At 53.3% G+C, this 25762-nt stretch overlaps 2 protein-coding genes across 9 annotated transcripts in view; both read left to right on the top strand.

The window, feature by feature from the left end:
- Window positions 1–23054, top strand: part of HOXD3 (homeobox D3) — a 37596-nt gene extending 14542 nt beyond the window's left edge. For 3 of the 5 annotated variants that reach the window (XM_060152586.1, XM_060152588.1, XM_060152587.1), the window contains 3 exons: window positions 18025–18127; window positions 18676–19299; window positions 21453–23054. In XM_060152586.1, the coding sequence (XP_060008569.1) occupies window positions 18759–19299; window positions 21453–22210 (1299 nt within the window). In that variant the 5' untranslated portion in view covers window positions 18025–18127; window positions 18676–18758 and the 3' untranslated portion in view covers window positions 22211–23054. Of the gene's footprint in view, window positions 1–3346; window positions 3472–18024; window positions 18128–18675; window positions 19300–21452 lie in introns of those variants that run through there. The other 2 variants (XM_060152589.1, XM_060152590.1) reach the window with 2 other exon arrangements.
- HOXD4 (homeobox D4) lies at window positions 930–18772 on the top strand. Of its 4 annotated transcripts, none has more exons than XR_009541151.1 (3): window positions 930–2485; window positions 3030–3471; window positions 18676–18772. XR_009541151.1 is itself a non-coding variant. In XM_060152595.1 (2 exons), the coding sequence occupies exons 1-2, from the start codon at window positions 2065–2067 to the stop codon at window positions 3374–3376; spliced, it is 768 nt and encodes a 255-aa protein (XP_060008578.1). In that variant the 5' UTR covers window positions 930–2064; the 3' UTR covers window positions 3377–6532. The 4 variants fall into 4 exon arrangements, 1 of the variants encoding a protein (XP_060008578.1); XR_009541149.1 differs by lacking the exon at window positions 18676–18772 and adding an exon at window positions 18022–18303; XR_009541150.1 differs by lacking the exon at window positions 18676–18772 and adding an exon at window positions 18025–18127.
- Window positions 23055–25762: the final 2708 nt, after the last annotated feature.

Genomic DNA, 25762 nt, shown 5'->3' with positions numbered 1-25762 from the left:
AACAATCAAAAAAATGTAAACACCTCTAGCCTACAGTCAGGGATCCAAAAGCCCCACCCGAGCCCGGGCATCCCTCTGCCTCTGAAACCCATCCGGGCCCTGAGTGCTCTTGGTGCCCTGAAGCGAGGGGTGAGCCCTGGACTGCGCTGGGGCGGGCACAACTCGTGAACTTTTGTACTCTTGTGTGCTGCTGTCGGCAAAGCAAAAATAATGAAACTTTGTGATATGTTTGTAAATGATTTCGAGTGACCCCTTGCCCTGCCCTTCACCATTAGTGCGCCGGCCCCAGCCCAGGGCAGCTCGGTGCCTGCAAGCGGCGCCTGCCTCGGGGTCTGCAGCAGCAGCCGGACGGAGAGGCCAGCCGGGCTCAGGGCCCTGGAAGGTAAATGCGCGACTTCTTGGAGCACTAGCTTTGTCAGCCAACCTGGCTTGCCCTGACAGTGGGCAGAAGAATGAGCAGAGGCTATTCCCTCTTGCCTCTTTTTCTTCTGCCATTGAGGGCATTTGCTCCTTTCTGGAAAATACCACTTGCTAAGGGAGTGGGGGTTATGTGGATCCGGAGAGGGGGGTAATAAAGCCGCCATTTCTGGGATGGATTATTTTTCTTCTTTTCTTTCTTTCTTAAGAAGACTGTCCTGACTCCTTGGCTGCTTGGTAACCCCGGCCCTGGTACAAGGATGGGGAACTCGTTGCTGCAAATTGCCACCAGGCGCTTCAGGCTACCTGAACCATCTCTGAAAGGCAGGGTGGCCGCGTTGGGCTGGTGGCGGCTCCGAGGAAGAGGCGCGGGCTGGCAACGGTCTGGGTACTCGCTCTGGGTGGAACCCGGAGGTAGTAACGTTGTCTATATATACCCTGTAGAACCGAATTTGTGTGGTATCCACATAGTCACAGATTCGATTCTAGGGGAATATATGGTCGATGCAAAAACTTCACATTTCTCCGCAATAGCCAGAATTAGAACTGGAGGCCAGAGGCAGCCGGCGGGTCAGTTGCCTCTTTCTGTTTTATTACCTTGGACTCTAGGAGGATCGTCTGAGCCTGGTGACATAGAGCAGCCTTTTCCTGGAGAAGCTCCTCACCTTTAAACAGGGCCCCCTGTGTAAAACCCTAATTGGTTGCGTGAATGCAGGGCCAGAGGGTTAGGTTTGGGGGCACTGGGGAGCAAGGTGGGAGTCCAGGTCACCCCAGCCCCAGGTCTGCCCTCCAGGGGCATCAAGTTGGAGGGTGCCCAATGAAGGGCCTCACTGGCCGTTACTGCCATGTGAGAAGAAGGTGAGCTGGGCAGAAGGAGTTTAGGGTCCTTTGGGGTCCATTTGGGTGAGCTGGGGGTGCCCTCACCACCTTCCTGGGCTACCCTTCAGCTGCCCTGGCTAGAGCATCACGGGGGCTTCTTGCCATACCAGCAAGGGCCAAGATTTGGCTGGAAACACCCCGGCCTCGAAGAAAGCTTGGCAGTTACTCATTGCCTAATTTGATTCAGGCCAGCCAGATTGTAGTAACTTTTGGGTGACCCTGATGAAGACAAAGCCGGGATTCGGCCTTTGTATGGCAGAGTCCCCGCTCCGCAGGCTGGGCGGGCGGGAGTCCTGCCTGCCTGGGGTTCTCTGCCCAACTCAGAAGCCACCTCTTCCGCCCACTTTTTGATGCCATGCACCCTGACAGATATGAGGATTCATTCCCGCTTGAACTGTGCCCATTTTGGGGGGCTGATTACAGGCGGGGTGAGTGGCGGGGGCACTGGAGGTTAGCAAAGTCAGTGGCAGACAAAAGCTGGGGTTACCTGTGGGGAATGAGGATGCTGGGATTAGAACTACTTTAACATCTGGCGGGGGCCCTCAAATGTGCCACGGCAAGTCACTTGATTACACGTATGTTATTTAGTTAAATTTGTGAAAATTATGAGACGCTCACCAACCCGGTGATAAACTCACTCCCTCGCTATTGGCTGGTCTGGTCACATGGCCGCCAACTTTATTCAGTTGACAGCAAGTAGGAGGGCCCTATGGAAGGAGAAAAAAAGACAACACGAGAAAAATTAGTATTTTCTACCTTGTGAAATTAATGGCCATGAGTTCGTATATGGTGAACTCCAAGTATGTGGACCCCAAGTTTCCTCCGTGCGAGGAATATTTGCAGGGTGGCTACCTAGGCGAGCAGGGCGCTGACTACTACGGCGGCGGCGCGCAGGGGGCCGACTTCCAGCCCCCGGGGCTCTACCCACGGCCCGACTTCGGTGAGCAGACCATCGGAGGCGGCGGCCCCGGGCCCGGCTCGGCACTGCCCACGCGGGGTCACGGGCAAGAACCCGGCGGCCCCAGTGGCCACTACGGTGCCCCGGGAGAGCCGTGCCCCGCGCCCCCGCCCCTGCCCGGCTCCCGGGCCTGCAGCCAGCCGGGCGGCCCCAAGCAGCCGCCCCCTGGGACGGCCCTCAAGCAGCCGGCCGTGGTCTACCCGTGGATGAAGAAGGTGCACGTGAATTCCGGTAAGGCACGGGCCCAGGACCTCTCAGTCTCCACCCCAGCCCGGTGGCCTGGGCCCCGCGAGGGGGTGCGAGTGGGTGGGGGCGTGTGGGGCTTCAATGGGCGCCGCAATTACTCTCTCCATAAATTTTTATAGCCGAGGGAGCAGGCCGGGACCATGTGGCTGGCTGCTTGGCTCTGGGCGCAAAAGGGGGTGGAGATGGGGGTGGGGTGGGGGAGGACTCCATTTTCAGAGCGGAGGGAACGCGGTGGAAGAGGGGATTTCCAAAATGCCTGGGAATGCTGGAGCGGGAGGTGGGCTGGGGAGATGGGGGCACGTTTGGGGATCCCCGCCCGAGAGCCCAGGGGAGCAGGTGGGTCCGAGGGGTTGGGTGGGAGTGAGCGTGTGCGCCTTGGGAGGGCGGGCGGGCGGGCGGTCGAGAGGCAGGGAGTGGGCCAGGAGCGCGCCGGGAGGGCCCGGGCCTCGGGGCGCGCCAGGAAGTGAGCGGCTGTGGCCTAATCCGAGGCCGGGCGCTGACCTGACTGTGCGGTCTGCTTGTCTCGCAGTGAACCCCAACTACACCGGCGGGGAGCCCAAGAGGTCCCGGACGGCCTACACCCGGCAGCAAGTCCTAGAACTGGAAAAGGAATTTCATTTTAACAGGTATCTGACGCGGCGCCGTCGGATTGAAATCGCTCACACCCTGTGTCTTTCCGAGCGCCAGATCAAGATCTGGTTTCAGAACCGGAGGATGAAGTGGAAAAAAGATCACAAGCTGCCCAACACGAAAGGCAGGTCTTCGTCGTCGTCGTCGTCTTCATCCTCCTCCTCCTCTTGCTCCTCCTCAGCTGCCCCTGGCCAGCATTTGCAGCCGCTGGCCAAGGACCACCACACGGACCTGACGACCTTATAGAAGTGGGGACCCTGGGCCCATCCCTCCCTGAGCTCCCGGCTGAGCCGAAGCTGTGGGGGCAGGCCGGGCCTGCTGTCACCTCCCTGGGCTCTAAGGTACTGTAGGGTGGACCTGGGACAGGCAGGCCTACCTCGGACTAGGTTAGCACCCTGCCCGAGGGTAGCCCCTCCCTGGAGCGGGGATGGGGGTCGGGGGGGGCGGGATTCTCTCTCTAAGTATATTATCAAATGGCAGGAGCTACTGAGAACATAAAACCTTGGCGAGTCATTAAACTCCTGAAAATCTTCGCTGTTGGATTTTGAATTTGCAAATGAAGGTTGGATGCTTTATCCCAGTGTGAATTTGAACATCCTCCCCGCCCCCCCCACCCCTCCAGGGATCTTTGTGGTTTCATAATGTGGGCGTGTTGAGGCAGAAGGCTGGCCACCCTTGTGCTAGGTGCTTTCAGTGGAAGCAGGAGGGCTGGGCCAGGATTTCTGAACTTTCTGGGTTGTCTGTATAATTTCCAGTGTGAAAAAAATTTTTTTTTGCTCCCAGTGGCCCCATGCCCAAAGAAATGAGTCTAAGAAGGAAGTGCAAACGGGTTGTTGTATGTTTAGATTATATTTGCTTAAGTATTTATTTGTTGGGGAATTGGGGTGCAGAAATAACTGACATCTTATTGCCAAAAAACTTACCATGGTGAAAGGGGCTGGGTTTCAGGGAGCAGAATCAAGAGATGCGTGGACTTACTTCTGGCTGTAACCGGCATTTTGAACTCCACCCCCTCCCCACTCCCCGGAAATGTGTGTAGGGGGCCCTTAACCCTTCTAGAGGGAAGCAAAGGATCCACTCAAAGTTGAGTTCCTGAAAATATATTTCCACATGTGCTTTTCTCAGCACTGTGCTTACAACCAGTTCTGGGTGATTAAAGGAAAGGGAAAAAAGAAAGAAACAAATGGTCCAACATTTTCCTTCTGGGGAAAGAAAACAAAACCTCTGTGTTCTGGGTCATTAGATAATGACTGAATTTTCTGTTCCAACTGGATTCCAAATGTCCCCAAATACCCCATATAGCAGTATTTTATAGGCATTGGTGTATGGCCTGCCTATATGAAAGAGAGAATGTGCATTGGGGAGAAAGTGGGAAGGTGAGGAAGTCTTGCTGTAGAAAATGAAAGAAAAACTAATTGAATCTAGAAGTCCAGAAAAGTTGGTCTTAGGGTTTTTTCCCTAAGTTTTAATTTTTTAAAAAACAAATCTAAGGAAGTTTTCCTCAACCCATTAATTAGCAGAATTTGTGAAAGTATAAGTTTTCAGGCCCTCTCCTCTCCCTTGCCTTGAGAATAGTGGTTTAAAAACAATCGCTCTCAAACAACAGGAGAGATGTTCTTTAGTCATTTTTCTTATGCCTTGCCTGGGAAGGGTTCAAAGCTCACTTTTCTAAAATGTTGACCCTTAAGGATAAGGGAAAGAGTCAAAGGTAATGGCCAGAGTTCATAGACTCAAATGAAACAAGGCTTCAGAAAGTTAAACCGCAAAGCCTCGGGCTCCAAAAAGAACCCCCTGGTTGTAGCTACCGAAAAGTCACAAAAGTGGGGAGGGAGAGGGGGTGAGCTTGAAAAGGAGATTCAGAATTGGGGCTATTTTTTCAGTGCTTGAGAACACTTTAGAAGATTTCAGAGGTAATTTTTAAAATATATTTAAGTGTAGGGGGAAAAAGACTTTCTCTACAGGCATGTTCTTTGGTTCTGTGTCTCCTGAGAGCTGAGGGCAGGTATTCACTGGAGTCCCTAGGCTGAAATTCCACTTCTCTAAAGTGTCTTCCAAGCCTTGCTCTTTTGTATTAGACCCTAGGGACAGCTCTTTGTTCCTCCTTGGGGTGAGCCTGGCTCTCAGACTTGCACATGGCAATACTTGAATATCGCCACGTCGGGATATTAAAGATGGATATTCCTGCATTATTCGCATCATTGTTTCTATGACAAAAAGCACAGAGTTCATACATAGTCAAAACGTCTTTTTTCTGATGCCCTCACGTTGAGAAGCTGAAAAGGTATTTTACTGAAGTTCGGCTAAATTACAGAATCAGGTTCATCCAGAGGACAAATTTTCTATTCGATTAGCTGTATTTCAGCCAGGAGGACTGACCTCTAAACCCTTAACCTTTTGGACTCTAACTTCTAACTTCTCTTCTTTTTTTCCCCCTCGAACATGGAGAGCAGTCTTTGGATGTAGGATTTGAAAAGGGCCGCTATCCTTAGGCAAGTTGGAAAGTTGCTCAGATTCTTTCCTAAAACCCGAATCTGTGAATACATTGAACCTTCTCCTTGGGAGGGGGTAATATATATTTTCACAACATCCAACTACATATGTATTGCAAAGATTATTATATAGATTTCCCCCTTCCCAGAAGTTCAGGTTACTCACTCCAGCTTCAGACCAAATGCCAAACTACTTAACTGCCTTCACCCCTGCCCCAGAGGAAAGCCAAGAGGCATGTTTTGATGAAGAAAACCCAAGGTCCTTCTTAAAAATAGCCCCACTACTTTGGAAAGTAACTTAATCAGAGAAACAACTTGTTTGTTTGTAAGTCTCACTTCTCCTTCTCCTCTTCTAGGGATTGTCTTTTGAAATGTTAATGGAGCCTGGATGGCCCAGAGGGCGGCCCTCAACCCTGAGGTCCCAGTCGGACCCCAGCGTCCATTTGGGCCCACAGGAGTGGGGCAGGGAAGAAGCAGGGCCCCCCAGTCACCTAGGGCAGGGAAGGAAATGAGTTTCCATCTGGGAACGTACTCTGGAGAAACCTAGATGTAGGAAGCCTCAGTGCCCATTTGCTTTTATTTGTTTCCAGTTTGTTCCCCCAAATATGAGCCAGAAGTGTTTGTTTTGAGTTTTTTCAATGGTATGTTGGGGTCGTGACTGGGGGGAGTGAAGTGTTTGGCGAGGACATTGCTCCTCAGACTCCCATCTCACTTTGTCCATTGCAGCCTTTTGTTGGGCGATGACATTGTCAGTCAGCCCCATGGTGTCTGTTCACACAAGATGCTTTTTTAATAGAATTGACCAATGTTCTGCTGCCACTGATTAAAGTATTATTTATACTAATTGTTGCCTGTAGTTTTGATGTAATTCATTGATCTATATTTGAAATAATAAAAGGTGTAGCGAAATCTCCCTCCTGTTTGGTGCCTCCACAGAAGCATTCTTCATTAGGTCTTCTAAAAGCTAACATCCAATATAAACAATTTATTATTTTCTGTAATGTGCCTGATGTGTGAAGGTTAAATTGTGTAAGGCTTAGCAGTTCTACCATTTGCCCCCTCCCCCATACCTACACTCCCAATTTGGCCATCATATGTTGTGAGAATTGGGAAGCCTAAGGCTGGATTCAGGCTGCAGCGGGGTGGACATTATTTTCTAAAAGGAAAATAAGTACCTTCCCGGGCTAAAAGGAGGCTCCAGTTTGGCTCTCATCATGGCCCGGATCAGCCCCAGGCCCCCTCGGTCTCTCTTTGTGACATGGTGGGTGAGAGAGATCTCCTGGACCCCCAACTCTGAGGGCGTGTCTGGTGCTGGGTTCTGGGCCAACCTGGGGCTGGCGGGTGGCTGCTCGGATCTCACCCCTCTGGCCTCCAATCTTGGGCTCCTTCTACTTCTCCTGTGCTGTTCAGCCCCACCGGGGCCTCCAGCACCTGCCCCTCCTCCCCCGAGTGCCCCCTCCGCCCTCCAGACCACAATAAACACTCGCCACTATAAAAAGTGGCGTGTGCTGTTTTTTTCACGAGGGCTTTTCTCGTCTTGGCTTCGCCTTGAAGAGGGGGCCAAGACAGGAGTCCCAAAATAGATGGGAGGGGGCCTTACTCGCGACAGGAAATGAGCAGAATGCATAAAATCAGACATGTGTCCTTAATATATGGAAGGGCTCGCCTCAGACGCGTGGACATGTGTATTTATAAGTGCGCAGACAGAAGTTTAAATATTCAGACACATTTTATGATTGTTCTCTGCCCGTCTTCTGGTTAATGGCTCCTCCTGTGCCCACCAATACATCAGTACGGTTGTGTGTATTGAATCGCGGGCAGGGATGAGGAGGAAGCGAGTGCACAGCCGAGCCCGCCGGAGTACAGTACAGTAAATCGGGACCCTCGGCAGACTGCGCTTCCCGCGCGCCCGCCATGTTGGGGAGCCCTCCCTGCCCCCCGCGCCGGGCTGGGCGGCCGGGGCTCGCCGCCAGCCGGGGGAGGGCCTTTCATAACCCGGAGAATTTTCAAAGTGCGAGGAAGATGATAAGAATAGATTTCTACAAGTCCCGACCACGTGATTGGTGAAATAATTAATTCAGCACGTCCCTTAAGAAACACGGAGTCGTCATTAATCTGCCACGCAAAGGGCTCTCTCCGACTTGGAAAGTGCAGGGATCCCAAGAATATCACCCGCCGAGGGGGGCCGTGCGGCGCCCCCAGCCCTCCACCCTCGGCCCCAGGCGGCGGGCGCGGGAGCGCGGCCGGCAGGTAAATATTTTCGCGACTTTTATTTATTCTGATTTAAATCCTTAATGAACTTAGCTGTCAGGCCACTGACAAATAGTTCCCTTTGCTTCCTGATTTGGAACCGTGCGCCGGCGAGAAGTTGTTAGTGGCTTGGATGGTGACCTTTGGTTCAGCAAAGCTTTGCACTTATGAAAAATTACTGAGAGCCGCCGAGTGTGTGTGTGTGTGTGTGTGTGTGTGTGTGAGAGAGAGAGAGAGAGAGAGAGGGTGTGTGAGGGTGTGCGAGGGGCGAGGGTGCACGCGGGCTGCTCAGAGGCGACAGGAGTAGTAAAAACCCGCCCGGCTGGGGGACGCGCCTGGCGCACGCGGGCCGAGGTTGCTCGGTCGCCTGTGTCTACCGGGAACAATGGTCGCTGTCACGGCATCTGCTGCCTATTCTTAAACCGGTGAGAAAAGGCCTCGGCCCTCTTTTCAAGCGAGGGTCGTAAATTTTTCTTTGCGTCATAATGGAAGGCTATAAAATCGAGTTGAAATTTTACCCCAGGCAGGTTTCAACCAACAGATAATGATTTCCGAGTTGCTTCTCCCACTACCCACCCACGCACCCACGCTCTGCTGCTTCTGTCACGCCAGCAAGGAGTTTGCCCCCCTTCCCCTCGATTTTTGTATCTTTAATTTGGGGAGAAGATCTAAAATAAAGGCAGGGAGAAGTCCCCGCCGCCCGAGGAATGGGAGACCCTGGGGTGAGGGGAAGAAGCCTCGGGGTCAGGGAAACGGGGTTGGGGGGGAAGAGGCCAGGGTGAGAGGCAGGAGCTGTCTCTCCCGCTGGCTCCAGTTTCAGCCTTTTTTCTCCTGCACTCCAAGGAGCTGCGAGGTCCCACGGACCACTCCACTCCCACCCCCTTACCCCACCCCCAGCTTGCCGGAGATCTGTGCTGGGGGCAGCAGTGGGCATTCTCCTCCAGCTCGCCACTCCGGCACTGATGCCGGGGAGGAGGGCCTCTCTTTTTTTGCCTCCTTCCCTCTAGTTGGCTTTGAGGATGACATCGGCGAGCTGGGGGCTGTCTGCGTGTGGTGGTTGTTTTGGGATTGTGTGTGTTTTGATTTCTTTTTTGGTGTGTGTATATTTCCCCGTCAGGACAGAGACAAAGTTTCCTCCGTTGTGAATTATACATTCAAACAATAACACATTAATTCAATTATTCAAAGATGACAAATGTTTATGTGCTTTGCAAGTGACTCTGGCGCAGATTCTGGGCGCTTTCTCTGAGCTGCTTGCGTTTTTTTCTCAATGAGAATTGGCTGCCCTCCCACCCCCCAACCCCACCCACCCACCCCGACATCCCCTGGTAGGCCCAGAGAGGAACCCACAAAAAACCTCCTCAGCCCCGCCGGCAGCCCGGCAGCCAACAGCCTCCCAAGGCCCGGGCTTGGCGGGCACCGGCCCGGGCTATTTTATCAGTGTGACAATTGCCCGGGTTGGTGTGATAAATCATCGTAAGTAATTCCTGAAAGGGTGCGAGGCTGTTGGGGGCCGGGCGAGGACTGTAAATCTTTCCGGTTTATTGCTCTATGAACATATGCTCCGATTGAAGAAGGCTCAGATCCTTTCCTGGAGACAAATTCCCGCAAAGCAGCCCCCCTCTTTGGCTGGAGATTAACACTTACTGCGGGCCGGCTGCTCGGCCCCTGGCGGGAGGCTAGGGGGCGGGGTCCTCCGGGTGAGGGTGGACTGGGGGCACCCACGGTCTGACTCCAAGAGGCGCCCCGAGTGGGCCTCCAGCCAGGCCCGGCCGGGTGAACAAAGGAGGGGCTCGCTGACAGGTCTGGGGGCTCGAGCCTGTGACCTGTTCTCCGGGACTTGCCCGTGCTTCTGGAGTGGGAATGCGGAGGATCTTACCCCCTTCTCCCTGGCTCTTCCGCGGCTGCCGGGCACATTCGCCTTCGCCTGTCCGAGACCTTGCAAGTGGCGACAGGGCATCTGCTCCGTGCCCGATGCCGCTAAGAAGCAGAGCTGGCTATGAAAGCGAGACTTCGGGGATGGAATGGACACCCCCAGATGGTGCGGGATTCCGGGGTGCGGGCCGAGCTGGGGTAGTGCCGTGGGGCTCACCGCAAGCCGGGAGCTGGAGGCTGGCTGCTCGCCCTGGCCGGGAGCTTTTAACTCTTCTTCCCGCAGGCAGAATTGTTACCGTAAATTCCACCCGACCACTCGGAGAGTGCTGGAAACCTATCCTGATTTAATATTTCTAAAATAGAAGCTCCCTCTTCTCCCAGATAAGCCCAGCCAGGACTGATTCGCAGACCCCCTCGCGTTCTTGGAGGCGCCGCAGGAAGCGGGAAGCCGCGGCCTGGCGGTTGCTGGGCCTGCGGGATCCGTGGGCCCTGCCTGGATCTGGAGGCGCACAGGTCGCGGCAAACAGCGACTTCGCGCCTCGGCGGCTCCAGGCCGCGCAGGACCTGGGTGGAGTTCGCCAGACGCAGAGAGGGGAGAACGCTCCGGGTCTCGGCCCGTGCTTCTGCGCCTTTTCTGGCTCTGGAAGTGTAGGCTCATCGGCCGCGTCCGCGGAATGAGCCAAGGCCCCAAACTGTGGTGGTGGTGAAGAGGAGTGTTCCTCGGGGTGACCAGCCTGGTCTGTGAGCTGGAGCCTCTCACCTTAGGGCCAGAGCCTGCGCTGTGCCACAACGTAATTGCCTCCCCGGGGAGGGGAAGAGCGGCGCTTCCGACTAGGCTGCGCCTTGCCCGGGTGCTTGAGGATGCGCAGTACCGGGCGCGGCCGGGGAGCTAGGCGAACCCTGGGCCCTTGATACTCCACAGCTGCCTCCGGAGACGCCCGTAAGAGAGGCAGCCTCTAAAATTTCCGATCCCCGGACCAGCCTGATGGAAGGCTGGGCCGGGGTCAGAGGTCGTGGGGGAAGAGACTCTCAGCGCTCGCATCCCACTGCCGGCGGCCAGGCTGGAGCTAGGTCACTCCCGAGCCGCGGGATGGGGGCTTTCCTTCCGCCCCATACCCACCCTTGTCTGCCCAAGGGAAGGGACCGCGAGATCCCATGTCTCCTGCCCCTCCTCCCAGCCCCCAGGCCTGGCTGCGCTCCGGGGCTGGATGGCGTGAAAGTTTCAGCCTCAATCAGTACAATCTTCCCTCGGGGTCACGTGAACAAATATGCTCGCATTTGAAGGCAGCGTCTGTATTTGCCGACTATGAGGGGGTTTCCGGGGCTCTCTTCAAATCCAGAAAGGGCCACATTCCGAAAGGAAAACAAACGCCGAGCTCTGGGGGGCCTGGGAGGGCTGGGCAGGAACCCAGGAGTGGGTGGGGGCGCGGGTGGCAGCCGCTCTGGGCCTGGGAGCGGACAGGCGGGCGGGTGGACCGACGGTCGTGCAGCGCAGGCAAAGCCGGCGCGGGGACTACGAACTCGTTCTTCCTGCGTTTATTGGTAGCTGAACCTCAGTCTGGTTCCGTTCTACCGGGAATTCCGTATGCTCGGGTATATGGCCGAGTTTTCGAGCGCGCAAGACCAGGGTTGGGACAGTGTTGTCTGCAGACAAAGGGGGAAGGCTAGCTCTGCCCCCCACTGGCGCCCACTGTGAGGCCGAGGACACCAGGTTTATGATAAATTGGGATCCAGGTAAGCAATTGCATGACAAAATGAAATCTTCGGGCACGGGGCTACTTGCTGCCCTGAGTGGGATACTAAATATGATTTATTTTGTGTAATCTGTGATTTTGATGATTGCCATTGGTGAGGCAGCACTCGTAGACCTAAATACACTTCTACATATACATCCAGGACGGTGATTGATCGTAAGGAGGTGAGCTTTGTGGAGATGCTTCCCGCCTACCCAAAGGTTAGAAGGATACACTACCTTGCCAGGCTGGGAGGGTGGCTGGTGGCATTGTGGGGGAAGGTGGCAGTCTGAGGAGAGGGCCGGTGAGGAGGGTGGGGGCTGGAGGAGGTATTTTGGGGGTAAATGTACAGTTATGAGAACGGGTTGAAAATGAAATGAATAAAAAGTAACTTTTTTTTACACTGTCACTGCCAAAGTAAGATGGAGCATCATATTAATTCCATGTCTTGAGCCGCCTGGCTGGGTGCAGGCAGGTTGATTTATACGTATTTAAAAGAAACTCTGTGGCCAGCCAGCTCCCTGCATTGTTCTGGGAGCTAGCTCCACATACGTATGCCTTTATCTCTTGCTGTTGGCTTAATATTTTTTTCTTGCGAGGTTAAAGTGCTATTCCATCTTCTCCCCCAAATTCAGTAGAACCCCCAAACTACCCAAAAGAGTTTGGGAGTCTCCTCCCCCTCACTAATCTGGTTTTTGACTGCGATAGTGGCAGAGAAAAGGTTTAGGGCTTCTGGGTCCTTCGCCTCAAAGAACCCCAAATGAAAACTAAATCATATTTTGGTTCCTGCATCCCAGACATCCTTTTGTTTATTGTGTCCTGTGGCTCCTGGATGTGGGAGGACAGGACAGGTCATCCTGGGTCTTTCCCCGGGGCCAAAGCCTGAAAAAGCCGCTCCATGAGTTGGAGTGAGCGTCTCCATGCTCCTGGGAGCTGCAGGGCAAGGCCAGACTGGGCCTCTGTGGGGAAGGGACCCAGAAAGCAAGGCGCACTCCCTTAGCCTAGGTTGGGACGGGCCCCAGCCAGAGAGGGACCGACTTCCAGGGGTGTTGCCATCAAAGGAGAGCAGTAAAGTTGTTTTGTCAGTCTCCAGCGCTTGGCTCCATCAGAACTTAAAGTCGCTGGACATTTTTCTTCTCTCGCTGTCTTGGAGCTGCGCGCCTGCCAACTTAGTCAGCTGAATCCAATTACTGCGAGCAGCATTTCATTTGGCCCCATGGAGCACTCACTTATAACTTCCCCGAAAATTTCAATAATCTGCACCAAGGCTCCCTATTCAAAAGACTTTTCCTGGTGGGGGATGGGGTCTAGGGCCAGGTCTGCTAGGGACCAGCTCTTCCTTGACAGCTCTCAGACGGCTCTCCCTCCCGTTTGCTCACCCAGTTCCTGGCTGTGGAAAGGGTACTTGAGGCTGGTGGCCCAGAGCCAGCCGGATAAAGCCTGCGATTCTGGGCAAGCAGAAGGCTGAAGTTGGTTGGGACCGTGCTGGGTGCTGGGTGGGCTGGGGAAAGAGCGCGGGAGAAGATGGTGGGGGCTCTGGGTAGCCCAACTTTGGCCACCTTGGGGTCCTCTTTACTTTCCCCTTCCCAAGCCTCCTGCGCCCAGAGTGCACCGAGCACCCCAGAACCCCCGGGAGCAAACTTACCCTGTTCCTCCGTGGCTGGGAAAAAAAAAATCTAGCTACAGCCACGGGGGAATCACGGCACCGGGTGGCCTCCCAATTTAGCCCTTCTTCTGAGGGGAAGCTCCTAATTTTAAAGAACTCTTTTTTTCCAAATAAATAAATAAATAACCAAGCGGCGAAAGTTGACGTCCGCTCACGTGAATGTATCATATAAAGTGGCTTCGGGACCCGCTGATCCGGTCCGAGGGCATGGGTGCATCGTGCTTCCACCGAGCAGCCCTCCGGGCCGGCTCGGTGGAGTGGGGCCCCTGGGTCTGGGGCTGGCTGGGGAGCTGAAGCCCGGGCGCGATGTTAGGAGCCCTACCGGTACGGGATCTCTCCGAGGCGCTTCCGTTGGGTGTTCATTAAGGGGTGAGTTATTGCCGCCTGAGCCAAAGGTCACTTCAAAGGCTTATGGCTGCGCGCTCTGGTCTTTAGAAGGGCCCTGAACGCTTTGTGTGGGGCTTTCCCGGGCGCAGTTTGGTGTTTGCAAACTACTGAGTCGACTAATTGGCACAGGGCAGATGCAAGAGGGGGGATTGCGTCTCTCCTTTCACCTGACCGGGGCGGGCACCCACTGAGCGCAGGCAGTGGTGGGCAGCTTGGTCTGTTTTGGGGTGAGGTGGAAGGGATGTTTGCGTCTTAGGCGGTTTGCAGCCCAAACTCGACCCAGTTGTGGGCAGCCCAGGCCAGGAATGTGGTGGGTACCTACTGGAATAAAATAAACTGAGGGAAATCATCGGAGATATAACGTACAAACCAAGAAATAACACCCAGCTCCCTCTTCACTGTGGCTGCCTGTGGGAGCCTTGACTAGGACCCACCCAGGCCCATCTACATGTCCACCCTCCTTTTCTGGTGCCCTGTGCTGTAGCTTCCCTCCCATCCCAGTACTGCACAGTCCCTCCCTTTAGCTCCTAAGAGGGGTGGGCTTGGCCTGGGGGATTGGGGAACCTGGGGCGTTTAGGGCTTGTTTGGAGTAGGAGAGGAAATGGCTTCCCTGTGCCTCTGACCCACTTGGCTCACCCCCTGCGGAGGCTCTGGCCCTTCCCTACTGTCCTGCCTCCCCCTTCTCCCATCCAGTCAAGGATTTTGGTGTTAAAAGCCACCTGCTCCCCAGGAGCCAACTGAGTCTCCTTTCTGCCAGTAAGAAGGTGCCTGGAGTGGCTGCGGACACCATGTAAAATAGTGACATTGATTATGACGCCCTTAAAGGGAGTAATGAGTCTCTGCATGTGTTTGTAAGAAAGAACTGGCTGCCACTGAGAGTTTTCCATTTTGTTCCAGATCACCTCAACAGAATAGACTATCAAAAGGAACCCGAAGAGCCTTCAAAGAGTTAGAAACAAAATTCGAAAAATCTCTCTCTCTCACACACACATACATTGTGGTGAGTGGTGTGATTTTTAAAAATAATTTCCACTACATTTCCATTTGTCCTGCAACTCAAGGTAGCCATCTCAGGATTCATACATCAAGACATAAAACAAAGGGCGGCTTTGAAGTGGATCACCTCAGTGTGAACTGCCGCCGGTTACATGATAACCGATCATCGGCCTTCAAATTTATGGCGCTTTAATGGGGTGAGCCCAGTGCCTTAAATGCAGGGCGTATTACATATTAAGTTATCTGGGCTAAATAAGAGTGATTTAGAAGGCGCGTCCAGGGCTTCCCATAGGGCAGAAGAGCTCTGGCTGAGAGATCGGGAGAACGTGGGCAGAAAGCTACCTCAGCTCTGCGGTAAATACATCCCGTTCTGAGCAAACCCGAAAAGGAGTAGTTTCGAAATGAAATCCCGAGGTAGTAAAGCCCACAGAGAGGGAAGAATCGTTGCTAGGTTCCAGTGAATTAATGGGGATGCCCAGCAATATTGGTGTCCGCCAGAAAGAGATCTGTGGGTTTCCAAGGCCCTGATTTAGGCAAAACAGAGAGAGGAACCGAGGCCAGCTCGAACCTTAGGAAAAATTGAGAGGAACAGAAGCAACCGTTACTCCAACGCCTCCCCCTTCTCTTTCAAGGCGCACGGTCTAACTCTACCCGTCCGGGATTTACGACGATCGCGGCGCTAGTCACAGCCCAGCGACTGCAGCCGTCTCTCTCCCCAGTCCCCTCGGCCTTTCCGCCGCCACCGAGGGCGGCGGGCGAACAGCGCGGGGCCGGCCTCCGCGCGTCCGGCGAGCCTCCCGGCCTCCCGAGGCCGCGGAGGGCGGCAGGTCTTCGGCCCCCGGCCAGGCTACGCACGTCCCGTCCCGCGTCCGGCCGCCGAGCAGAGCTGCTCCGAGAGGCCGGTACCGGCCACTTTATATAATCCCCCGGCTCGCGGGGCGCGGGGCCGGGAAAAGTGCGGAGCAGGGAATTCTTTTGCTGCGCTTCCTCCTACGCGGAGCCTGTTTTCCACTTCTGAAAAGTGCCAGGCCTTGGGAAGTGTTTTTCTTTTCATTCCTTACTGAAGCGTTTACTGCAGCCGTGCTCGCAGTCATAAATTTTGCTACAAACCACAATGACAGGTGCATTGATATGCACCGTGAGAGCTCCAGCTGCTTAATAACTCCGTCCCCCGGCCGCTGTGAGCGCCTTTTATTTATTCGGTATCATATTTAGGTATTGATCCCGGGCAGAATTAAGTGCAGTCAGTGAGCAAGCATCAGGGTTCGGCTGATTCGGAGGCGCGGCGGGTGCGGCGGGCCACCACGGCCCGGGGAACGGGCGGTGGTCGCTCCGAGGCCGCCTTCCTTCCGGCTGGGAACCGTTTGGCCTTGCATTCCCAGCCTGCGGTTGGGCCTCGGAGCTGAGCTGGGCAACTTCCCGGGACCACGAGAAAGAACCAGCCAAACCCCGTTTGGTGCCCCTTCCCCAGGAGGAGCCGGGGATGGCGCCGGCGGGGTTCTGGGGAGGCTGCCTCGGCCGGTGTTCCGGGCGGGGGGGGGGGCCGGGGGTGGCTGGTTGTAGGGTGGGAGCAGGATTGGGAGGTAGAGGGCAGGAGGAGAGGAAAGGGCAGCTGAGGACTTCGAAAACCGCCCCTCCCCCTACGCGAGTTAGTCTTCACCCCAAGGCATTTGGGTCGGGGGCCCAAATGAGCAGAGGTACCAAAGGGCGAGAAAAGAAAGCCTTAAAAGGGGGGGGGATCGAAAAGATGAGCCACTGAACAGTTGACCATTGTCCAAGTGATTTATGACCCGTTCCTGCTTCTTAGGTTCAAGCAGAGTTCACAAGGAGTAGCGATTTCTGGAAAGAAATAAGCTTTTTTAAAAAAAACCAGTTTTGTAACAATATCCTCAGGTTCTGTTTTAGGAAAGGTGACTTCTTTGGGGCTCTACATTTTGGGGTGGGCGAGAGGCTGCAAAGCCCTTTTCAGTGAGGAGAGAGCTACTGCCCTTGCCTCTGGGAAGATGGACATTTGGGTGGTGGATCATCACTGAGTGACCCTTGAAATTCCTTAAGACAATGAAAACAGAAGTGGGAGAACAGACTCTGCTTATTCATGGAGCTGCCCAGTAGTTGCACTTTTGAGGTACAGAGATTTGTCTAGGAATATGCCATAGGAACAGATATATATGTAAAGCTATCTGTTTCAAAGACTTGGTCAGTTCCTAAAGAAGCTATTTTAATGTGACTGGTCTACCTATCAAGATAAACTCGGTCATCCTGGGAGGCAAGAGGAGGGATGTTTTGCTTGCACTGCTGTAAATGGAGTGACAGAAACAGCAGCGAGTTCTGGTGGTCTGAGTGTCAAATGTGACCATTTTGACATCCAGAGGGACCAAGGTTTAAGACTGGAAGCAGGATCCCAGAAAAGTCCAGAGATTTAACCAAACTCGGAGTACATGTAGTCCTTTGGCCTGTGGGCAAATACATACAAATGTTAGTCACAGGATGAGGATGTAGCTGTCCATTTAATATTCAGTAACTTTAATAGTCAGAGAATGATACAGAAAATGAATGAAAGATTAAGACCAGCTTTGTTTGGTAGATATCCTAATTACATAAGTTTAAGAACAACAATAGAAACTATTCCTAAAACATTACATCCTAGTATTCTGTTATTCCATTGAGAAGGGTCTTTCTCTTATCAAGATTAATGGCATATTGGCTTTTATTTGAAAACAAAATGGGCAACTCTACTACCAAATAAAGGCTAATATGAAGAATTTAAAAAATTGAGTTAGGCTGTTTGGTGAAAGTGTAGGGGAAATGAGTAAAGGGAGGAGTGGTTTTAGTACTAGTGGTCAAATCCATTAGGCTACATAAGTTGTCTAGATAATGTGGTCCATCATGATGTCCCTGATGGAAACCAGGGAGTTTGGGGGAAGGAAAGCTGCCTGAAAGATGAGATCAAGAATTCAGACCTGGGAGCTGACCTATGAGTTTTCTTTATCAAGCAGATGAAAGTGGTTGAATGGTATTAGTTATACTTTAACTCATTAGGGGCTTTCAGGAGAAGAGGGGGGTGGGTGAGAAGGTAAGCCCCCCATCAAGAGTCAGAGGACACAAAAGCGGTAGAATTTTTCTTAGTTTTTTTTTTTTCTTCTTCTAATTCTGGGTCCATTCATCATGCCAAGAGAGATTCTCTCATTGGTTGTAGATTGGGTGGGAGGTGGGGTGGAATGGATGATCCAGAGCAGAGGTCAATAGTAGTATCTATTTATACAATGGATGCAGGATTAAAATGATAGAGTTATAACATAAAGCATTTTTCATTCGCCCATGCTCCATGCATTTCAAATTCTAAATCTCTTCACTCATTTCCAGTGGTATCCATTTAAAAGTAGTGGAGGACAAAGTTAAGCATCTAGAAAAATGTAGACCAAAGAGAAGAAACTTTTCTAGCCTCAAAATAAGTCTGGGAGTCTTTAAGTCCTCTTCTTGGCTTTTATCTCCTAGTAGATTTCACAGTGCTGACCCATGAGCTAACCGGCCAATTCTCACCCAGTCACCTGAGAGTGGACTATCTGCATCTCCATGAAAGATGCTGTGATTTTGAAACCAGGTGGGGGAGATACTTTTTTTGAGAGCTCTGGCTTTTCTGAGTGTTATAGGACTTTCTTTTGCCCATCAAAACCCTGGGATGACCTAATGACTGACTGATCCATTCACTCATTCACTCATTCAACAAGCATTTACTGCACTTACTACATGTGGTGCGCTGGGCTGGATGTTAGGAATACGCAGGTGAATAAGACACAGTCCCTTCCTGCAAAAAGCTCAAAGTCTAGTGGGAGAATCAGTCATTAAAATGCATCAGGCCATAAATGCTCTTCTATGTAGTTTCAAAGGCTAAATTGACAATCTTGGAGAAAGAAAATTGTATCTGGAAAAAAAAAAGCCCCTTCCCTTGGATAAAGGAAACTCTTTTTTTGTGTTTATGAGAAATTCCTTCTGACTTTTCCAAGGGTTCAAATAAGTTGAACTTTATAAAATCTCAGAATCTCCTACTATTAAGTTGGTGGGAAGCAGAGAGCCTGGGCTAGTCCTTCTATACTGACTGGTCTTGCCAATGACAGTCCCTCTGGGGCCTCTCATTTTTCTTCTTTGCAGGTTGTCTGGAGCCTGGAGCTGCCCCAGCTCTCTCAGGATTTGGCAGACATTGGAGGTGGTGGTGAAGGAGACAGTGGTGGTCAATGTTATTTGAGCAGGGTCAGCAGGCCCCGGAGCTTCCTGAGTACACGATGCAGAAGGCTGCTTACTATGAAAGCCCAGGACTCTTCGGAGGCTATGGCTACAGCAAAGCTGCTGACACTTATGGCTATAGTGCCCCCCATCAGCCTTATCCACCCCCTGCTGCTGCCAACTCCCTGGACACTGATTACCCGGGCTCTGCCTGCTCCATCCAGAGCTCTGCACCTCTGCCAGCCCCAGCCCACAAGGGGGCTGAACTCAATGGAAGCTGCATGAGGCCTGGCACTGGGAACAGTCAGGGAGGTGGGGGTGGCAGCCAGCCTCCTGGTCTGAACGCAGAGCAGCAGCCACCACCACCCCCTCCTCCCCCACCAGCCCTGCCCCCATCCTCGCCCACCAACCCTGGAGGTGGAGTACCTGCCAAGAAGGCCAAGGGTGGGCCCACTGCTTCTGGCTCCTCAGCCACCATCAGCAAGCAGATCTTTCCCTGGATGAAAGAGTCCCGACAGAACTCCAAGCAGAAGAACAGCTGTGCCACTGCAGGTAGCTCTCTGAGGGGGCTCATGCCTGGGCTAAGTCCCCCAGACTGACCCCAAGAGACTAGCTCGCCCAGGAATTAAGAGGCTCAGGGCTGGAAGGGCAACTTTGGAGGCCATATGTGTAAACTCCTCATGCAGAAAAAAAGGGTTTTTTTTGGCTGCGCTGCGCAGTTTGAGGGATCTCAGTTTCCTGACCAGGGATTGCAGAGATTGAACCCGGGCCACGGCAGTGAAAGTGCCGAATCCTAACCACTAGACCACCAGGGAACTCCCTGTTCTTTCTTTTTAGTGTCTCTGATTGTGGTCATATCCTTACAGTGACAGGGTGCTCATGTCCATTCCAGGCTGCTGGCATCATTGCTGGACATGTCTCAGAGTTACTCATAGACAGCTCTTCCTTATACTGCCCTAATATCTGCTCTCCTGGGCTGCTGGTCATAACTCAACTCCTTCTTCCACCAACAGCTCTTCAAAACTTGAAGACAGATACTATGATCCCCAAATCCAGGTGGTTATGTAGCTCATATCACATGATTCCCACTCGCTTAAATTAATAAGAACTAAAGTCTATGGAATGCTATGTTAAGAACCATGTTAAGCGCTTTACAAACGTTGTCTAATTTCATTTTCCAAAGAACGCTTTGAGGTAGGTATATGACAAAACACCCATCAGGAAACTGTTAGAGATAAGTCACTTGCCCAAGATAACAAAACTACAAAATGGCACACCTGGGGAATTCTCTGGCGGTTTAGTGGTTAGGACTCCTCACTTTCACTGCCGAGGGCACAGGTTCAATCCCTGGTTGGGGAACTAAGATCCCGCAAGCTGTGAGGCCTGGAGACCCCCACCCCCGCCCAAACAATAAAAACAAGAACAACAAAAAACAAAACCAAAAAACCCCCAAATTACACACCGGAATCCAACCAGGGTCTGCAAAGAATAACCATGGGACTCTACTTAGCCCACCCCAGCTCAGTTCTCCCCATCCCATTAAATCCCTAATGTGGAAGCACAGATCCTAAGGGAAGAGGATGTACTCTGAAACAGGAGCAGCCTTGGGTTTTTCTCCCTGGAAAAGGAGACCCTGGAGTTGAGAATATTTCCCGTAGGTCCATTTAGGGGGTGTGGAAGAAGACAGGTAGGGCCGGGAGCTCTGAGGCCTTCTGCCTCTCTGTGCTCAGCCTGTTTGGTTCCTGAACTTTTCTGGCCTTGTGCTCTCTGATGTACTTTATCTTCAGGTAGATGAACTTGCTCCCAGACTCAGGGCTAGCTTGAGGCCTGGGATGTAGTTAGCTTGTTGTCAGCTCTCTGGTTTGCCTGCTGCTCTGTGGGGCTGCTGCTCGTAGGGGGAAGTGTCTTCAAGTCTTTAAGTTCCTTCTCCTTCTGCCCCTCCTTCTCAGCTGCACACCCAGGCCCTCCCTCCCAGGAGAAATCCATTTGTCTTCCCAGGGAGGGAGTGGACAAGCTGCTGAGAGGTGGCAGGGGTGGTGGAAACCAGGGCTGAGGCTGCTGCTCCTAGCATTGCAGTATTCAAAATACGCCCAGCCTGGTCTTGGATCCTCTAAAACTCTGGGGCTGTAATTTTATGGTTTGTCACCTCCCTGCATTTGGGTACTGAGCTCATGGGTACAGCTGAGCTGGAGTGAGGTGCCAGGATCTCCACCCTCATTCTGTGCTTGGGGTGCTTTGCCCAGGAGCCAGACTCTGAGCAAGGCAGTTTGGGGCTGCCTCCAACCGCACCCCCCCAACCCCCTTCCCAGCTGTAGAGGCTGGAAGGACTGTTCAAAAAAGTCTGGCCCTGCTTTGACAGGGGGGAAGGCCTTACCAGCTGCTACTAGTCTCTCATTAAACTCCTCCTCAGCCTTTGGGACGAGATGATGGGCTAGGCTGAAGGGGAGGGGGTGGGCAGAATGAGTTGGACTTCAGAAGGCAGATGGGAGTTTCAGGTGCCACTGATAGGTAGGCCTGGGGCCTTTGAGTTCTTGGAATCTCTTGGAATCTCACCTCTCAAACGCCCCTCCCCCACTCCATCCGTGATTAAGGTGGTGGGAGGGAGGGAGGGAGGAAGAGGCAGGAGCCTGGGAAGCACCTCTCTCTGGCCCAGGGTGTCCCCACCTCTCCCGCTCAGCGTCCCCTCTCTCTCCCTCCTTGCCCAGGAGAGAGCTGCGAGGACAAGAGCCCACCGGGCCCAGCGTCCAAGCGGGTGCGCACTGCGTACACAAGTGCACAGCTGGTGGAGCTGGAGAAGGAATTCCACTTCAACCGCTACTTGTGCCGGCCACGCCGCGTGGAGATGGCCAACCTGCTGAACCTCACCGAGCGGCAGATCAAGATCTGGTTCCAGAACCGGCGCATGAAGTACAAGAAGGACCAGAAGGCCAAGGGTATCCTGCACTCGCCGGCCGGTCAGTCCCCGGAGCGCAGCCCGCCGCTCGGCGGCGCCGCGGGCCACGTGGCCTACTCGGGCCAGCTGCCACCCGTGCCCGGCTTGGCCTACGACGCGCCTTCGCCGCCCGCCTTCGCCAAATCTCAGCCCAACATGTACGGCCTGGCTGCCTACACGGCGCCGCTCAGCAGCTGCCTGCCGCAGCAGAAGCGCTACGCGGCGCCCGAATTCGAGCCCCACCCCATGGCGAGCAACGGCGGCGGCTTCGCCAGCGCCAACCTGCAGGGCAGCCCGGTGTACGTGGGCGGCAACTTCGTCGACTCCATGGCGCCCGCATCCGGGCCCGTCTTCAACCTGGGCCACCTCTCGCACCCATCTTCAGCCAGCGTGGACTACAGTTGCGCCGCGCAGATTCCCGGCAATCACCACCACGGACCGTGTGACCCTCATCCCACCTACACAGATCTCTCGGCCCACCACTCGTCTCAGGGACGCCTGCCCGAGGCCCCCAAACTGACGCATCTGTAGCGGCGGCCACCGGCCCGAACTCGCGGCGCGATTACCTCTTTTGCTTGGGTGGCGGGGGTGGCGGGGGTGGCGGGCGGGGCCCGCGGGGCAGCTCGGTGACCCCCGCCCTCGCTCTGGCCCGATCGCTGTCTTCCGGTCTCGGGCCAACAGCGGCCGAGGCGCAGGCGTCTGGGCCTCCTCTCCAGGCTCGCCCTGCTTTGGGTGACTCGCCATAAATCAGCCGCAAGGATTCTCCTCTGTAAGCCTGACAGTGCCACATAACTGCGGACCGAGGGACTCTAATCTGGTAATGGTGTCCCGAAGGTAAGTCTGAGATCCGTCGGCGACGCGCCCTGCAGAGGGTCCAGAACCCGGCGAGTCCGGGCATGGCCCGCGTCTAGTTTAGTTGCGGAGACCTTAATTTATATGCTTCTTCCCGTCCCGTAAGGATTGCATCGGACTCAACGATCTGTATTTATTATTTGAAGCGAGTCATTTCGTTTTCCTGATTATTTATCCTCGTCTTAATGTATTTATGTGTATATCTGTAGAATTCTCCAGCCGAGCTTAGGAACGCGCTCCCAGGCCGCGGGGGCCACATTTCACCTCTTTAGTCCCCTTGGTCGGAACTAGTTGAGAGAGTAGTTTTGAACAGTTGTAACCGTGGCTGGTGTGTGTAGTTGATGTAAAGGATTAAGACCGCAAATTGTCCTTCACGGGTAGAGTCAGGCGGCCCCATGGCGTGGCATGACACCCGTTATTCTCTTCCCAATAGCCACAGCCCTCGCCACTCGACACAGTTTATTGATTTCAAATTGTCTGGTACTATTTGAACAAATATTTAGAATAAAAAATTTTCTCAGTCTTAAGTGTATCTGTGTTAATCACGCACACTTGCAAGTAGATCACTCTGCCTTTATCTTGCGCACAATCCCGGTGGAAGGCCCCCCAGTAGGCTGACACTTTGAAATATTTTTTCCACTTATTTGGAATCCAGTACACAAACTGGTTCTGGGGATACTTGATTACCTTCCAGCTATTGACTTTAGGTTGTGTGTGTGTGGGGGGAATATTTGAGGATGCAAACCTAGAAATGTTTTGTGTGGGATGACCTGGGTAGGGTGTTTCACTGCTGCCTGTTTTGCTCTTTCTATTGCCCTCTTTCTAGACACAAATCCACTTTTTTAGATTGCACTTACATTGGGGAGGCCAGAGCTCACTTTTCTGCGCTAAGTAGTAAAAAATAAACTTTGAAAGAAAACTGACAATCAAAGACACAAGAGAAGTCATAAGAAGAACTGAGCTATGAAAAAGCTAAGATGCAGAAAAAGAAATAATCATTTGAAGCCATGCACCTAAGCTTTTTCTCTAGGAAATTCTGTCACGATTTTTTCCTTATAGAAGTCAGTAGTTCATTTCTCAAGAAGACAAACGTTCCCCGTGATGTAAAGTAATAAAAGTTTCATTAATGGAACATAACAAGTATAAACACTTTGTTCACTCCTGCTTCTTTGGACAAAATGGGCAAAATGTCTTCGAGGATTTATAACCATTTTGTAAATATTAGTGTGGTTTTAGCTGGGGCGCACTACTTACCCCCGCTTCTCTAGAAGGAGGCACTCGGAGAACGCCTTCAGATAAGGTTCAATTCTTTTGTATTTCAGCAAAGTGGGCCCACGCATCTCTATTTGGTTTGACAAATAATGCAACTCCTACTACATCCCCGGTGACACGAGGTGACATTCCTATTGTGTGGAAATAATTTAACTTCTGATCTTCTGGTGGAACAACAATCGTTTCTATTTGGATGTTTGTGTTTCGCTAAATAGTGATGGCTGAAAATAATATTTAGTTTTCTTGTTCCTCTGTGCTGTTTTTAAAATGGCATGTTAGACTGGGGGGTGGGAGGGGATTATCCTTTTTGCTAAATTTCACTTCATCCGAGCAGGTTTAAAGTATACATGTTGTAGAAGTGTATCAACAGAATAAATGACTTCAACCGAAGGGATATTTTACCCACTTTCAAGGCTTAAAATTGTTTTTCTGTGAAATTTGCATCCATAGGCAGAATTTCTAATTGTCTTGTAAGAAATTATTTTTTAAAGCTATTAGGGAAATCAAAGAAGAGCTTGCTGCCTTGCAGGGATTACAACAACCCTTCTTAACTGGCTAAATATTAAACAGATGAATTGTCAGGCTGTTTAGATTCCGCCCGGTTTTCCCTCATCTCCTCTTCCCACCATAAATAATAAAAATACATAATGCATCATGGCTCCAGGCGTTTTCCAGCGCGGTGTGTTACCGCAGGAGTATCTGCTGAGTCTGCGGGTGTCTGCAAGGCCCCACGTGTCATCTGCGGCTTAGCGTTTCATGGATTAGATTTTAAACGGTGTCTAGCCCGGCTGACATAGCCTCCTCTCACACTCGGGCTGAAAGAAGCGCGGGGTTGGGGGCTCCCTCTTCAGGCAGCCGCAGCCGCCCCTCGCTAGTGGGGTGGGAGTTCTCTTGGGACAAACCTGCGGTCCTCTCTCACCTCTGGAGAAAGGTTCCCTGAAGCTTCTGAGAGCCGCTCGGATGGATCCGTTCCTGCCACTGGCGTGAGCGTCATGGGATGGCCACACTCGGTGGCTCCCGGCGCGAGTGCGGGCGGCGGCGAATCTGGGGAGGGCGCTTCCCGCGCGGCCGCCGACCAGGGCGAGAGCGGGGGCCCGCGCACGGCCATTTAAAACTTCATAAATTATAAACAAGCCGCCTTGGCCTTCGCCATAAATTCTGCTGCTTTTGAGCCTACTATTAGTGTTAGGAAGCACCGGAGTCTAAACACAACCAAACGCCCTCTGAAGGGCTCCAATGCCCGAGGTTGCAAACCTTTATTTCCCAGTGCCACCCCCTCCGCACCCCGAGGTTTGCACACAGTCGCCTCCTCCCCCGCCACCACCGGCGGTGTACACCCGGCTGGCTTCCCGCTCTGCGAGGGAAGGTCACAATAGCTGCTCTATCGGCGAAGGCGCCCGCCTCCTCCCTCCCGGGTCTCGGAAAAGCAGAGAAAGAAGAGTGGGGGAGGGGAGCCCTGGGCCCGGCCTGGCGCTCCGGGTCCAGGCCTCTCCTTCTCCCGGAGCGGACTGCAGCGGGAAGGGGCAAGTTTGCAGCGGAAGGAAACCGCCATCCCAGACCGAGGCTTCTTCCCGGGAGCGGCGCGCGGGGGGCCGTGGGGAGCTCACCACGGCCTCGAGGCTGCTGGCCTCTCGCTACCGGGCGCTGGGTCCAGGGCGCCTGGAGCAGCGGGTCTTCCGGGAGCGGCGGCCATTGTGCGCGCGGCTTCCCACGGGCCCCGCGGCGGGGAGGCCGCACAAAGGCGGCGCGGGGGCCGACACCGGCAGGTGGTGAGGGGCCCGCCTCTCTCCGGGCCTTGGGCTCCAGGAGGCTTTTACCTCGTCTGCGCAAGGGGAGGAAATGGCTGTCTGGCTGTGGCCGTGGCTAGCTCTGCCTTTGTCCTACGGAGAACGCTTTGAGGGAGGTGGGATCAGGGAGTTTGTGGGGGAGTCTCCTGGGACCTGAAGAAAGGGCTCGGGG

This window comes from Lagenorhynchus albirostris, chromosome 6 (assembly GCF_949774975.1).
Source record: "Lagenorhynchus albirostris chromosome 6, mLagAlb1.1, whole genome shotgun sequence".
Taxonomy (NCBI): domain Eukaryota; kingdom Metazoa; phylum Chordata; class Mammalia; order Artiodactyla; family Delphinidae; genus Lagenorhynchus; species Lagenorhynchus albirostris.
The sequence above is the reverse complement of the archived record's forward strand: the minus strand, read 5'-3'. Positions and strand labels throughout refer to the sequence as shown.

Bases quoted from the DNA above. Each gene is read 5' to 3' on its own strand.
- HOXD4 (XM_060152595.1), top strand. From the start codon at position 2,065: ATGGCCATGAGTTCGTATATGGTGAACTCCAAGTATGTGGACCCCAAG. The intron at 2,486-3,029 runs GTAAGGCACGGG...CTTGTCTCGCAG, and splicing joins GAAGGTGCACGTGAATTCCG to TGAACCCCAACTACACCGGC.